This window comes from Nipponia nippon, unplaced genomic scaffold (genome assembly GCF_047370975.1).
Source record: "Nipponia nippon isolate SJK-2023a ecotype South Korea unplaced genomic scaffold, ASM4737097v1 scaffold_5, whole genome shotgun sequence".
NCBI lineage: Eukaryota > Metazoa > Chordata > Aves > Pelecaniformes > Threskiornithidae > Nipponia > Nipponia nippon.
The window spans coordinates 32,090,439-32,106,681 of record NW_028262369.1 but is presented as its reverse complement, the minus strand read 5'-3'; the positions used below and the strand labels follow the sequence as shown (position 1 = coordinate 32,106,681).

The following is a 16,243-nucleotide window of genomic DNA, read 5'->3' as shown; positions in this document are numbered from 1 at the left end:
TTCCTACAAGAGCACACAAATTGTCAGGTCTATTTAACATCTCTTGGTCAAACCCTACGACTGTTTCTCGCTGGCACAGCCTTCAGGGAGGGAGAACACTGCTGTGCATAGGTGGCTTGATGGACCGATGGAAGGATGGATGGAAAGGAGTCTCATGAAAACCAGTGGAAGAACACATGACTGGAAGAAGTGGCTTTTCACATACTTCACATACAACAGGGAGAAATTAATATGGACTCCCATGCAGCCTCGCTAGCTATGCATGATGCATTGCAGGCGCGTGGGAATCGGTCTGTCTGCCTTAGCTAACTCACTGTCTCAGTGCGAACAAAAGAGAGTGGGTGAGGTGGTGTGTGCAGGCGATGGCTCTCAACTCTGACGTGCCTAATTTGGGGTATTGTAGTGGAATTTTTGAATCCTGAGTATCCCTCATTCCCTTCGATTTTAACTATAGTTGTAGGAGGAAACACAGGAGTTTGGAGATGGACCAGACCTAGAGCTCACCTAATCCATGTCTTGCCCCTGCTGGTAGTGGCACTGCCAAAAGGCACAGTGGGCGTGCAAGAAACCTTGCAAGGGAAAACTACGCTGGCAGGACAAGCCATTCCTTGGGCCAGTTTTCTCTTCAAGCCAGCTACTGGTCCAACCGGTAGTGTAAGGGTTTATGCCCCTTCGAAGGTTTATTGTTTTTATTTGCTGTTAAAATTCAAGCTATTCTTGTTATCTGAACCATTTTGTGAATTCCAGTAAATTCTGCCTTACTGGTTCCTTGGGGGAGGGTCTTGAGGTCCACAGGAAAACTGCAGAAGCGATGAGACGCTCCTCTAACAATCAAGGCAGGCATCTGAAGTGTTGTGAGGTATGGGGCACTGGGACTGGATGATGGGATATGGGGGATTTTGACTGGATGGCAGAAAAAGCTAGCTAAAGAGAAAGCTGGGCCAAGATAAAGAAATTTTGAGTGTATCAGTTTCTGAACTGGCTCGTGTCTGACAGAAAGCTAGCTTGTTGCGTGTATTTGCCTGCTTTAAATAATTTACTGCTACAGTAATGTGAGCTGGATTAAAGGACAAGAGAGGGGCAAGAAAAAGGGATTGGAAATGCAGGTGAGAAGCGACTTGTGAAAAAGACCGGTAGAAAGAGACGTGTTTCTCTGAGGAAGATGGGTAATGTCCCAGGAGGGAAATAGTGAGAACGAGGCACTAAGTCCTGGAAATCAGCAGCAGGAGTCTATGTCAGTATGAAACCAAAAATTATCCAAAGTTGTAAGAAGAGATTGTGAAAATCATCTCTGAAGCCAGGTTTGGTGACCGAGCTAAGGAAGAGCTGGAGCTCTGGAGCACATCACCCTCTCAGAAAGGGAAGGGAGGATCCAGAGGAGAAGCGAGGCTCAGATGGGTCCATAGCAGCACCCTCGCTCCTGCGAGTACCCCAATGGGTACGCCAGCATCCAAAATCTCTGCTGGGGCAGCAGATGTGCTGGGGCCGAGCAGAAGGCAGGCTAGGCAGGCTGCTGGACGCTCATGCAGCATGGCAGCAATAGGGACAGGCTTTCCTTGTGCCATGACTCTGCTGGAGCCACGCTGCTGTGGGACCAGGACAGGGGGGTCTTGCGTGGAAGTCTCTGGCCTGACCCAAATCCCCAGGGAGGGATTGATGAGGCAGAAATTTCCCCTCCCCTGCCCTGCCCGCAGGAGGGGTTTGCTTCGCTGGAGAGGAGGTTTTGCACAGTCTTCTGCAAAGGGCAGGGGGGATGGAGGGGGTGGAAGATGTTTCACTCTGCTCTCCTCTGAAGAGAGGCTGGTTTGTTATTTCAGCCTGGATTTTCCCCCTTCAGATTTAACCTCCAACTCCTATTAAACAGACAGATCAGTCTAGGGAAAGAAAGTATTTATTTATTTGGTTATTATTATTTTTTCTAGGGAGGAATACCGTCTGGTTGGCATGACAACAGTGCTGTGGGCCACCATAAACCCTGGATCATTAGCACCAATGCACTGGGCTATCATGTAGGCTTGGCCATCAGCGCGGCTAAGGTGTGTGGGTTTATGGTGCAATCCCGTTTGTATCGCAGCATGGGAATTATCACAGCAGTCACAGTTGTGAGCACTACAGCTGATGCTGAGGTCCAGCCTTACACAGGACTAACTGCATGGCATAAAGCATTTTCCTTTGAGAGAAGGCAGGCACAAAGCATAGGCTTGTCTTAAGTCACCTCTGGCGTGTGAGCTGGCTAATATCTAATGCAGTTCCTGGGCAGGACCGCAAACATCGTAATACTCGGCACTTTGAACTCCTAAACAGCATCCCTCTGTGTTACGTAGCATCATGAGAAAATGCACGTGCGTATGAGGCACCAGTATATTTCCTCCTAAGAACAGCCAGTTCCTATTACTACAGACGTGCGGGGTGCTCAGCACAGCTCTGAATTAGATCCACAACCTGTGTGTTCTTGGGAAAGAGCAACTTGTCTTTCTTTTTACTGTAAAGCACCATTTCAGCTTATATATCTGTAGCAGATATTAATAACAATCATGCAGCACTTGGCTGCTGCAAATTCTGACTGATGAGAGCAGCCCTAACTCACACAAGTTTCCAATTGATTTTATCTCATGTTAGGCTCTAACTAATCACACCAGAGAGCTGCCTTAAAAGCTCACTAGATCTGTCCTGCTTGGGTTTGCTTGCCTGGCTAAAAGGAAAGGTGGGGGTCGTTTCCAGTTCTCTGCTGAATTGGGGTTCCCTGCTGAAATGGGGAGCCCCATATCTGAGGTGGGTGCAGCCCCATGCCTCTCCAGGCTTTTCCCCTGCACCAGGCTGTGCAGCCTGTTTGGGCCCCGAAAGCAAACCCAACGTGTTCCCTGAGGTGCAGTCACAGCAAACACCAAGAAATAAATAAGAGCAAAGCCTTGCTCACCCTGTGCGCTTTCTATGGGCCAAAGCAGGAGCTGCCGCTCTGAGCTGCTCTCGGACACGGCTCCAGCTTCCCCCGGGTTCCAAGGCACAGTTCAATAGCTTTGCCTTAGTTTTACTTGATCCCATTAATGACAAAAATGACAAACACATATGCTTTGCCTTTATAGCTATTTCACGCTTTGACATGATCCCGGGCAAGTTACCTATGCTGTCAGCGTGATGGATGGTGCACAGAAGGGGGGTTGGACAGGTGTAGCTCTTGTCACAGGGAAATATTTTTCCACACCATTAGCCTGTGGAACTCATAGCAACAGGATATTGCTCAGAGAGGGATTCAAAAAAGCCCTGAAAAAAGAGTGGATGCTTGTACAGAAAACAAGTGGCCAGTGCTCTAACAGCAAAAGTTAGAAATCATCGATAGGCAAGGAGGTTGCATGCTGCACGTGCTTAAATCACACAACTTCAGATACCGAAGTTTTGGAGACAACTTTCCTCGGGAGCAGAGTGTCCCAAAAGTGCCTCATTTAGGGCTCTGGACATCTTAGCCTAAGCATCTGGGTCAGACCTCAGCTTTGGAAATGATAATACGGCTCATGTTCACTTGCGAGCAGTGCTGCTGAAACAGTTGATATAGTTACTTGTCAGGCGTCTGCCACCCAGTCTGCAACCTCTTTTTTTGGAGAAGGAATTTTCCAAGGGGAAGGTCACGTAGAAAATTGTACTGCAGGACAATGGTTTATAAAGAACACCTAGCAGTCATTTGCAAAATCCTGGGCATGGTCTTCACCCTTGCTGTCGAGATTTGGTGATGAGAAAGATTTAAAAGAAAAGTGGCATCTTGCAGCATGCCCTGAGAAGCGGAACCAGGAGGTTCCCCTTGCTCTCACGTGTTACTCAGCAGATTTTGGAAGAGGTCTGGGTGATGGCGATGATGACAAAGGGAGATACGTATCTGTCAGCCATAGGAAATTTTTCTAGGCTGAAAGAAATTTTCTCGCTACTAGTCCTATGAGTCAACAAGTCATTTAAAGGACTGTTTTCTCATTCTGGGAGGACTAGTCACTGAGAGTATGCCAGCTCTAAATTTCAAACTTCTGGCAGATAGTATGATTTCAACCCTGCCTCTGCCAGATTCTTCCTCTGCAAGAGAGAGGGAACTGGCAGAGGGCAGTCACAGATGGCTCAGAAGACGAAGAGATCCCATATTAACTCTCCTGAGCTACGGGACAATCCTTACACCGATCATTAGAGTAAAGCCCAGATCAGCTGCTAAGACCAGAATAATGCTCCCAAATTCATAGGTCAATCTTCATCTCAGATGCCCTTGCTAACAGCATCAGAGAGTGAGACATAGCTAACGGCAGAGGCTCCAAGCTCCTGTCCTCCTGGAGTGTAGCCACCAGCTTATCGACGCTTAAACCAGGGCCATGGCTCTGATAAAACCAGGGAACAAAAACATTTGGACAGTGGGGATTACAGCCACTGGCAGCACTTCCCAGCATCTTCTCCCAAGAGGGGACGAGTGGTCCTTGTCCCAGCTGTGAGGGCAGGGTGGTGGTGGCACGCTGCTGAGACACGCTGGCTGTAGCCAGCAGAGGGCATGGAGATTACACACGCCAGCCAGCCACCCACACCTCGCTGGAAGCCACAGCCGCGTTGAAGCCTAATTGAGATAAAAAAGCTTATTTTTAATTAGTTAATTAATTAATTTGCCATTTCCCCCTCCTCTACCCATACTGTAGATGAAAGGATGCAAGGGATGGCCTGGGTCTAGCAGAGGTGACAGCACCAGTGACTTCAGGACGCAGTCCCATACCTGCGGAATTTCAGCGCTTTCTCGGGGTGCCACTTTTCGGGGGACCCACAGCATCACAGCAGGGCAAATCCCAACAAATGCAATGCACCATCATGGGATCCCAATGCGCTGCCAGTACACGTACGATAGTCTTGCCCCATGCCTTCTGTAGCCGCTGCTGTCATTTATCATATTTCTCAATCTTATTTTATAAAATAGCAGCTAGAGGACATAATGGCGAGTGAGGGATCTCTTGTTTTAAGAACTCCACGTTGGTGTTTTAAGAATCCAGCAGGCTTACAGTCAGAGTCACTATTCTTGGTGGAATTTACACGTACCCTTGACTTTATGTATTATTGGTAATCCTATTGAAATCTGTATGCGTGAAGTTAAGTGCATCTAATCAACTCTGTAGGTTCAGGATTGTATATATTAATTTAATTTAGACTTCAGTATTTAGAACAGCATTTGCAATGAGAAGGTATGGCACTGTGATAGCCCATAACAATCTCAAATTTTGTTTTACTCTTAAGTGCAAAAAAAAAATAGAAATTGAGGTGTCCCCTATTAGTCTTAGAGATGAGCAATACGCATGAAGTTAAATCAGATGTTCAAAGTTATTTTAGGGTCCAAATTATCAGTGTAGAATATATTTCAGTGGAAATTTTTCCTATGGGCCTCTGTGCATATCACAGCTCCACAGTGGTGCAGGAGTCCATGTTTATGGATCCATTTTCAGGATCAAAATCCTCATTAGTAATACAGATTAATGGTAATTACAAATATAAATAACTTGAGTGTATCTTCTCATTTTCCTCTGAAGACATTGCTCACAGAAGCTAGCTAAATGCCAGACTTGTTCCCTGAATCCAAACTGTATTAAGTTCTTGTGTAACGGTGCAGTAACATAAAGTTAAATAAAGCTGCATAATTTTTTTTCAAGCCTCAAAACACAGGGCTTGATTCTCAGCTAGCATAAACTGGACACCGGCGCAGGATTCAGATCCCTTTTTCCATACTAAGGAAGTGAAAAAGTAATAAATAAATAAATAAATAAATAAATAAATTGGGTTTTGGCTAAGAACAAAAGAAATAAGTTTATATCTGAGGGATCATTTTTTGCGATGTTGTAGGTACTGAAAATACGGCTTTATAAGAAGAGCACTTTTTTAACCAGAATTCTGTAACGGCGACTGTGAACCTGTAGCACAAGCTGGGCTGTGGCTGAATGTTTTCCCCCAGATCCCTGGGAGATAAGGGCTGGTTTTTGATGTGGCTTCCTGAAGTGTGTCAAAACTCTGATGTTATTTAAAATGTGGCTCATCTATACTACCCTATGGAATATTTACTGAAGTCCTCAACCGGTTGGTCCTGTTGGTGTTGAGCATGCTGCAGGATGAGTGCCTTGGAAATGTGTGTGGTGCCAAGTAATCCAGCGCCCCCACACAAATCAGCAGGACTCGTGTCTTGGGGCAGGTCTGTATATGCAGCCTGTGGGGCAGCTATTTCCAAAAAGGTGTTAGAAATGACCAGCCCCAAAAAATCATAACTTTGGTTAATCAAGGTGGAGCTGCAAGATGCTATTCACGAGCAGAATATATGCGCAGTAACGTTTGCTCACAATTGTGAGAGATTTTTACCTGGAATATCTAAATGCCAGTTTTTAGGCGAAGCAGAAAAGAAGCTCGGGAATCCGAGCTCACCTTTACCATCATGCCACGGGTGATCCATGGAAGAAGGCAGCGCTTGCTGCCTACCCTGCCGGCCTCTTCGCTCCCGCAAATGGTGCTCAGGAAAGCAGCAGCGGAGCAGATGCCTTGAAGGGGAAGCATGCTCTTTTTGTTGAGTATCATCAGTCTCTGTATGGCTGAGCTGCAGGTCAGAGCCGGGAACAGAGCTACTGATGTAAAGAAAGAACATGAAGCTCCTTCACCCAGGTGCTTTCCAGAGTGGAGGAGCTTGAAATGTCACATCGTTTTATTTCGAAATTTAAGTGTGAAAATAAGAAAGCCTTTTTTTTTTTTTTTTGCTACATTTACTACCATTTCCAAAGATTTTACCATTCACGAGGCACACAAGCACTCTGACTGCGTAAGACCTGTCTCTGAAGTGTTGCAGAAAGGCTGGGTGAGCTTCAGCCCAGCAGAGAAGCAAACCCTTACGGTCTGCACAACGCACCCAGTTAAGGCCTGGGGCCACGTTCTTTACTGTGCCTGCGAACACTTCTACAGGGGTTGGTGCAGTCGCGATCCCCATGGAGCGACAGGCAAAACCAGCCCGTATACTTTAGTGATGAGTCACTGCTTACAGAAAAGTTGTTGGATGACAAAAGCATGTCATGCCTCTTACTCTCACACACACACAGAGGATATAGCCCAAGTGGTTGATGATGCTGATGGAGAGGACTTCTTTTTTCAGTGTATGTCTATAGCATGGTCGCATTTTGAGAATGCCAGTGCGGAGTTAGATAAGAGCCAAAATACGCTGCCCGTACTCTATTTTCAAGAACAACGTGAAACTATTTAGCAGTTGAAGAAAAAACCAAAACGGTTCCCTCCTGGGTGGAATAAATAAGTCTCTCCAATCAGTCCCTGGTGTACTTCACGAGAAACAATGAGACAAGCGTTTCATCTGAGCCCCCGTCTAAAACTGGCTCTTCCCTTTCCTACGGCGGGCAGTTTTTGCTGGGGACAATCCTAGGGCTGGCAGGGGAGTCGCCTGCGGCCGAGGCGGAGCGCGTGTGCGGGAGGGTTCGTGCAGAGCTGCAACGTGCATCCAGGAAACATTAAAATAGCAATGTGTGTGCCGTGCGTGCGTGCTGCAGTTAGAGAAACACTGGGAGTGTGAAAGTCCCTAATTTGCTCTCTGGCTCTGTTGCGGCTCTCCAAAGGCGAATTTGGGGATGTTGTTCGACCTGCCCATGCCTGGGCACCCCTGAGCGCCAGGAGGAGACGCAGCGGGGTGCGTGGGGGAAGGTGCGCGCCCCTGGGCATCCCGAGGGGTGCCGGCTGCCCCAGGGCTGGAGGGGTACGGGGCTGCCCCGGGGGGGATTGCCGCCGCCCGGGGGACTCGGCAGCGTCCCGCTGCAATTTGGGAGGGAGCTGCACGGTGGAAAATATGTCCGGTGCCAGGAACTAACGGCGGGCGGGCGAGGCGGGTGCGGAGGGGCTGGGGGGGAAGCGGCGGCCCTGGGAGGGGAGCAGCCCCCCCGACGCCCCATTTGGGCAACTCCGGGGGCTGCGCCTGGCGTCCTGGACTGCATTTCCCATACTGCCCGAGTGCCCTAATGTATGCAGTGCTCAGCCTGGCTCCGTGTGCGAGTGTGTGCCTGTGCGTGTGTGTGTGTGTGTGTGCGTGTGGATGTGTGTGTGTGCAGCCAGGAGTCCCTCGGAGAGTGGAGGCTCATTCACTGATGAGAGCCGGCACTGAGAGGCAGCACTGCTCCTTCCCTCGCACCCCCGCCGCCTCCCGCTCCGCTACATGCGAGCGGCGGGCGCGCAGCGGGGCCAGCACGCCCGGGACTCCCCGCTCCCCGCCAGCTCCGCGCAGCGCCCGCCGCCAGCCGCACCGTGAGTACCGGCCACCGGGGCCGCCCGGCCACACGCAAACTTTGCAGGGCAAGTTTCTCTCCCCTCACCCCCGGCCTCCCCTTCCACCTCCGCCCCAGCCCCCCGCGCCCTTTCCCCCTTCCTTCTCCCTCCCCAGCTCCGGGGAAGCCGGCCGGCTCGGCGGCGGCGGCGGGGAGCCGCGCCGGCCGCGGGGAGGGCCGGGTGGGTGGGGATCGGCATGGTAATGCCGAGGGGAAAGGCAGATAAAAGGGTGTCCCCCCCGCGCCCCCCCCCCCGCACCCTCGGCGAGCCCTGAGCTGGCCGGATCCTCCCCCCCGGTGGCCTGCCGGGGGGGGCCGGTAGCCACCGGGGGGATCAGGTGCCGGGGACCGCCGCGGCAGCCCGGCTGGGGACCGCGCACGGCGGGGGGACCCGGCCGGACCCAGCGACCGGCACAGATCCCTCGCTCCGAAATATATATTATTTTTTAACTCTTTTTTTTCTCCCCCCCCCCCCCCTATTTTTTCGGCGGGGCAGCCCGGGGAGGTATTTCCTCGCTTCCCTCCGCTGCGCCCAGGACCTCGCTCTCTCCGCGGCGGCTCCGGGAAGCGACAATTTCATTTCCCAGCGGCTGCAAAACAAAAACTTTTTTCAAAGGAAATAAGCAGATCCACGCACGCACCCACCCACCCAGGGTTGTGTTGTTTTGTTTGGTTTTCCCCAAATACACAAACTGAGGCTTTTCTTTTGCAATAAAAGTATCTGCAAAAAAAACCCGCCGGGGTTTCTGTGCGCTCCAGAAACACTGAACAGCCAGTAATTTTATTTACTCCGAAGCTTTCATTTTTGCAGTCCCCGTGTGAACTTTAGTTTTGAGCCGTACCCAAAATGCGCGATCCCCGCTCGAGGACCGAATGATTTCTTTCGCAAGGCGCGTTGTTCGGTCGCCACTGGGCTTGATTCTGGACGCGGCTGAAGTTTGTCCAACATCCTCGCCCCTCCTCGGGTCCTTCCCCCCCAAACGATTGCCGCCCTTGCCCCCCGACCGCTTTCAGGTAGGAACCGAGCGCCTGGATCTCACATGCGGTGTTGTTCTGGTTTTATTATTGCAGATAAAACAAAGGTAGAGAGGCGGTTTAAATTGGCAGCGTTATTCAACGAATGGGCTAAAATTACTCCACATGTGAATGGCGTAGCTTGGAAAGCCAGAAGAGGTGAAAGGAATTATCCGCGTTTTCGCTTTAGGTCCTTTAGAAAACTTTCTGGATCATCCAGCGATGCGATCGAGAAATGGCAGGATTTTCTTTCTTTTAACCAACAACCCCAGCTCTAGACCAGGGAAGTCTGTAAATAGGTTGAAAGCATGGAAAATAATTCTTCACCTTCAGATCTAAATACATAAAAACCATCTGGTTGACCACAATGAAATCATTAGGAACTGTCTACTTAAAGAGTTGTATTGAATGCTTATCCTTCCACACAGGAAATGTGTATGGTAAGTGATTGTTGCAATAAATCCAAACAACTGTGGTCATCTTCGCGTTTGATGATCTTTGTGACTTGGGGTTTAAGGAGGAGGAAAAAGGAGGGGGGGGGGGGGGGAAGGCGACTTAACGGGCTGTGCGGACCGGACCGGCGGGGCCCGCTCCCGCCGCTCTCCCGGGAGTGAATCATTCCCGAGGAGGCAGGAGCGGAGCAGCCCCGGCTGCCACCCGATCGCCGCTTCCCGGCGGGGCCGGGCGGGACCGCGGGGCCGGGCCGGGCCGGGCCGAGCCGAGCCGTGCCCGCAGCCCCGGCCCCGCCAAACACCTGTTTAATTTTGCCGGCGGGGAGAGCGGAGCTTGGCGGCGTCGGTAGGCTCCAGCCCGGGGCTCGTCCCCTTCTTATTTTATTTTATTTGGGTTTATTTAACACCCCCCGCCGGGCGGGGGAGAAAAATGGGGGAGCGGGAGGAAAAGGGGGCGGCGGGCGGGTGCCAGCCCGGTTGGCTCCCCGCGCCGAGGCGGGCGCTGCCGGAGGGGCCGGGGCCCGGGGCCGGGGCCCGGGGCCGGGTCGCTCCCGCCGCCCGCGCTGCCCGGCGGAGCGGGGCTTCCCCCCGGGCGACGCCGCCCGCGATTTTCGCTCGGATTTCGCCAAGTCGGGAGCGGGGCCGGGGGCCGCGGGCCGGGGGCGAAGCGGGCAGAGCCCCCCGCCCGGCTGGGGGTTGGGTTTTTTTTTCCCTTCTTCTTTCCCTCTTTTTTTTTCTCTTGCAAAACCCCCGGCGCCTCCTCCCTCCCTGCAGCCCGCCGCCGCGGGGAGCACCCTCTCCGCCCGGGGGCTTTTTTTTTTTTCCACCTTTTTTCCTTTTTTTTTTTCTTTTTTTAGCGGGGGGAAAAGAAGTTTGCACCAAAACAAAAGCGGGCGCGCAGTGCGCGGCGAGGGGGCAGAGGCCGGGCTGCTCTGCCCGCCGGAGCCGACCGGGACCGGGACCCGGACCCGGACCGGGGCCGGGGCCGGGGCCGGGGCCGGGACCGGGGCCGCTCCAGCCGCCCCCGCCGCCGGCTCCTCCGCTCCCCTATTTTTTTTTTTTTTTTTTCTTTTCCCCTTAAACCGGTTTTCACAGCAGCTGCCCGGGTGTGCGGCTGCAGTTGGCATATTTCACGCGTTGGAAAAAAAATTAACTGTTTTTCCTTTGTATCTTAATCCAGTGATGAGAGCTCTCCTTTGTTGGCTTTCGAGCTTGCATTTGTTTTATTTATTATAAGGAAATCCAGTTTGGTTCAAATATATAATCCATTTGAGCACTTAAATCCCCAAACAGCTGGCATTATTTTGTTTTATAATCTTTGGCTTTTCTGCGCAGAGCATATTTCTAAATTCCTACTTGACATTTATGGGGAAAAAACTTTTTAATGTAAATGGATATTGTGATTTTTTTTCTGGGTCTTTCCTAATTTACATGCATCATCAATTTTCCTGGGTTTCCTATTGTTTTAATCTTTTTTCCCCCATAGCTTGTTAATTAATTTTTTTTTTTCCTCCAGAAAACTTTGTTTCTGGAGGGAGAAAAATGTTAATTTGCCCCATTATTTTAATCTCTGGCATTTGGAAATGGTTGAGGGACCACAAAAATGCAACCTGTTGTAGAAACCAGAGTGGTGTGTTTTATTTATTTTAATCGATGGCAGAGAGGTGATTTAGGAATAGGAACTCCGAGTAACATTTTAGTAAAAGATTTGCAGCTCTGGTGGCTGCGTACGGGGCGTGCATGTGCTTGCATGTGCCTGTGTTTCTTTGCAAGCTGATTAGCGAGTGGGTTTTACGCTTATAACCAGTGGTCACTGCTGTTTTCCCCACTTGCTGGGTGTTCGTGACGCCTGCTAAATCCAGCTCTGTCATGGCTTCTCCTACTTTTATCAGACTTTCCTCTTAACTAATTCAGCACAGTGCTACAGCCTTCATAAGCAGAGGAACCAAAACTGAGCCAGAGATAACCGATTACCACTTGTTCTTTGGTGAGAGATTTTTTTAATTTTTTTTATTTTTTTTTTAATGGTTCGGAGCTAAAGGCTGTTGATTCAGTTTGTCTGGGTTGTGGCATGTTTAGCCTTGTTATTAGTAACATACACGATTACACAGGTAATTTGTGTACACCTTAAGCAGGGTGGCTCTAAAAACCAGTACATATGCATATAAGTAGCCATGAAAAAAAAAAATCATAAAAAAATTAGACTTTGTTTTCAGTCTGTCCGTCTAACCTTCATACTTGGTAGACAGTTTACGTAGCTTCATAGATTGATCTCCACCCCCCCCTCCCTCTGCTCCTTGTTTAGTTAATTCAACAAAGACTTTTTGCAATCTGTTTGGAGTTTGTCTGATGCCGTGGAAAAGTAGCTGCTGATTTATTTGGTTGCTTTTCGATTTCTGTCTCTAGCCCGTCTTTTCTCCTCCTTTCAGCGGGGATGTCAGCTGTTATTACTTCCTATTGATCCCTTTGCAAAGTGAGAAGTGAACTAAAATTAATGTCAATTCCACTGCTCGGATCAATAGCTGGAGTTATTTTAATCTGGATTTGCGCGAGGTGCTAAATTAAAAAAAATCAGCATAGAGGCAGAAAAGTAGCAGTTCCTCACTCCGCCTGTGCCCACTGCCTTCCCGGCACCCAAATGTTCCCTCCAGCTGATTACCCTGCAATCCATATTTTTTTAATTAAGAAGGTCAGTTAGTTTTCTTATTTTTGGGTTCTGTATTTAAACCTATGACATTTTGACATTGGGAGTGTATTAACGATAGATTTTCATAATGACTGGTCCGCCGCAGTCTAATCTCTCCGTGTTGCGGGGGGCGGGGAGGTGCTGGGCGAGACAGGAGCAAGAGAGAACGAAAAAGGAAGTGGGAGCTGAAAAAAAATTAAATTTGGCTGGCCGAGATATTGTAATGTGTTGATTTATTCCCAGTGTAATGAAGTTTGCAAACGAATAAACGGCCGTAGTGATTCACAGTATCCTACAGGAGTGTCAAGTGTTGCGGCCAGATTACTAATTTATGAAATACATTTAACGTAATGGGGTGATAGCACAAGTAAAAATAGAAAAGGAGGCAGAGGTGGTTGCTTTTTTTTTTTTCCTCCCTGGAAATCTGTGTTTTCCCGTGACTGCTCAGCTTCACTTCCATGTTAATGATTGTTTATTTCTGAGAACGGTGGCTTATTTGCATGCATCTCTTTAGATAGATAATCGTGTGTGTGTGTGTGTATATATATATTTACCCGGTTGCATAAACCCCCAGCATCTCCAAATTTGCCAGTGGCTGCAGTTTCCTGACCTCCCGTTTTTGATCAGCCTGGCGTGAAGCAGCGGAGCGAGTGGACCCAGGACCGCAGCGCTGACCAGGATGCCCTTGGCATCCCTCGCTCTCCCTCTCCCCCTCGCTCTCCGTGGCGAGAACTCGACGGGAAAGTTATTTAAAATTTGGAAGAGAGCAAATCCGTTAATGCGAGATACATAATCTGGTAATTTAGCAATGATGTCTGTAAGGATGGGTGCCAAATGAGGAAGCGGAGAGATGATGTCCACTCATCTTCACAATTAATAACAGTCAGCGGAGCGGCTGGGTACAGGATGGGAGAGAGGAAATGTTATCACTGAACTGCATTAAAGCCACAGACTGCGTTTCATACACTTTGTTAACCTAGGCTCCCTCATTCATGGAGTACAAAAGGCACTCCATTAGGGAGACACTCTTTCACTAAGTTTTATTTGAGATGTTTGACCCTCTGGATTTAAGAGGCACAATTTGTAACAGCTTTTTATTATTATATGATTTTTCTGGCCCTTTGAGCTCCAGCGGCTAGTATATTGTTTCAAAGTTATAGTCCTTGTATTTTAAGCTGGGTTGTGGGGCCTGAATGGCAGGCGGCGGAAGCTTAAAAGAAAAGACACGAGATTGATTGGGGGAGAAAATAACACCACAAAAAGCCGGAGCGAACTGGGGGAGATACAGAAAGGAGCATTTTCCCTTCTTTCACCCTGGGAGGGGGTCGTGGCTGGCTGGGTGGCTGCAGCCAACCGAGGAGGCTCGGCAAGATGCGAGGCAGAAATTTTGTTAACATTTTCCTCTAAATGTTAATGGCACATCCAGGGCAGTTTACAAATCTACTTAAGAGTGAGTGCATTAGGAACTAAAATTACTGATCCATTCTCTCTTGTCCCCGACCCGAAAGGCAGACGCTTGCAGAGATCAGATGGCAGAAGCACCCATTATGATTTTAAATATTGTCAGAGACGCCAGGCATTTTACTGGGGAAGTCTCTTCTCCTTTGGCTAACAGGGACTGTGTGTGCGCGCGTGGGTGTTTGTGTATTACACACACGCACCCATACACAGTCACAGTCCCACATTCCAATGGGGGGTGTGTGTGTGTATCTATCTATCTATCTATCTATCTATCTATCTATCTATCTATCTATGATGGTATCAAGTACTGTGTTTGCAAGTACTTACCTACACACATATACTGGGAGAGTGAGGGAAAATACATGTTTGTTAATGCATATCTTAGGCATCGTGTACAGTATAACCTTGTATGCTGGGTTCTTTGGGTAACTCTGTGCAATAGATATTTTTATGTCGTTGCCACATGCTCCCCCCCCCCCCCAGCAAATTAGTGGTGTGTGTACGTGTGGGCATTCTCAAGTTTATTGCAATTATATGTACATGCCTCTTTGGCCATATAAAATTCCAGTTATAATTTGGAGTTACTATCTTAATTTTAGACTGAACCTTGTTTATTAGTAGGTTATTAAATCTGCGTGTTATTACGTTTGGTTTGCCTTTCATTCATCTGCACTGGATGATACCCTTTAACCTGGAGGGCCAGAGCTGATTCCACTAGTGTGTGAAGTTGTCTATTGATTTTCTTGAATGAGAACAGTGGCGCGTCGCCGGCCGGTGGGTTGTAACACATGTGGCCACCCTGCTGCTGGAGCGTCCCAGGGAGATGAACGCAGAAACCTAACCGGTTGTGGTTTCTTTTCTTTTCTGTTTCCTTGCAGCGTTTGGAGGGTGATGATGCTCCAGTAATTTTCCCCGCTCCAGTCCCAGGCATCGCTGTGCTTTCCTTCCAGGGAAGATCGTTCTGCTTGTGATCCTGTTGAGGAAAGAGACTCCGATGGACTTACACCGGGCAGCGTTCAAGATGGAGAACTCACCCTACCTCCCCAACCCGCTGGCCTCCCCAGCACTGATGGTTCTCGCCTCCACCGCCGAAGCCAGCCGCGATGCTTCCATTCCCTGCCAGCAGCCGAGGCCTTTTGGGGTCCCTGTGTCAGCAGATAAGGACGTGCATATTCCCTTTACCAATGGCTCATATACTTTCGCCTCTATGTATCACCGGCAAGGTGGGGTGCCGGGAGCGTTTGCAAACCGTGACTTTCCTCCGTCCTTGCTTCACCTCCACCCCCAGTTTGCACCCCCCAACCTGGACTGCACCCCGATCAGCATGTTGAACCACAGCGGCGTTGGGGCTTTCCGCCCCTTTGCATCTACTGAAGACCGGGAGAGCTACCAGTCAGCCTTTACGCCGGCCAAGCGCCTGAAAAACTGCCATGACACTGACTCACCCCATCTGCGCTTCTCGGACGCTGATGGGAAGGAGTACGAGTTTGGCACGCAGCTCCCCTCCAGCTCCCCCGGCTCCCTCAAAGTTGATGAGACGGGGAAGAAGATCTTTGCCGTTTCTGGCCTCATTTCTGACCGGGAGACCTCATCCAGTCCTGAAGACCGAAGTGACAGATGTAAGTACCTCCGTTGACTTGTTCGTTCTTCTTTAGTTGCGCCTTGTTGAGATCCTCAACAGGTGATTGTCCCGCAGTGCTGTGGTTCTTGCTGATGGCGGAGGAAAACCAGCCTTTCCTGCCTGCCGAGCTCAATCACGCAGTATTGCCTCGTCTCTTCTAAATGCACATGGACAGATTTTAGGGTGAGGTGCTCTTGAAGGAAACTTGTCTTCCAGCACATGGCTGGAGAGACAATGTTGACCATGCAGAAAGCTGTCCGTGCCCCAGCGGGAGGCTACAGGAGCTGGTACATATATGTGTGTAAACAGGGATGATATGTGTGCAAACAGGTATTCAGCTGGAGTGTGTAGCCAGAAACTTTCCCAGAGCTTGCAGCAAACACGTACCCCCTGCTTCTTCAGGTATTTCTTTCTGACCTTTTCTTCATGCACACCGTTCTTAGAGCAAATGCATCACCTTCAGGATTTGTGCCTCGGGTTAGGACAAAAGTGCCTTTTCCTCTGGTTAACTTCTGAGTATTTCTGGCCACCAAGCTCCCTCTTCGAGACATAAACCCAAATGTGTTCTTACAATCCAATAAGCTGTTTCCCGACATACGCCGTGTGCTTTCTCTGAGTGTTTCCCCCCTTTGGTGGCCGTTGAAAGGCGATGTGCCCTTTTGCAGATCGGCGGTAGGACTGAAGGAAACGGGTCCGCGTGTTCCTCACT

General features: G+C 49.6%; 1 protein-coding gene across 3 annotated transcripts in view; it reads left to right on the top strand.

Annotated features, from left to right (window-relative positions):
- Nucleotides 1–14,823: 14,823 nt before the first annotated feature.
- Nucleotides 14,824–16,243, top strand: part of RNF220 (ring finger protein 220) — a 227,854-nt gene continuing 226,434 nt past the window's right edge. Inside the window, exon 1 of one of the 3 annotated variants that reach the window (XM_009468165.2) lies at nt 14,824–15,532. In XM_009468165.2, coding sequence (XP_009466440.1) covers nt 14,908–15,532 — 625 coding nt within the window. In that variant the 5' untranslated portion in view covers nt 14,824–14,907. The remainder of the gene's footprint in view (nt 15,533–16,243) is intronic. The other 2 variants (XM_087731539.1, XM_009468164.2) reach the window with 2 other exon arrangements.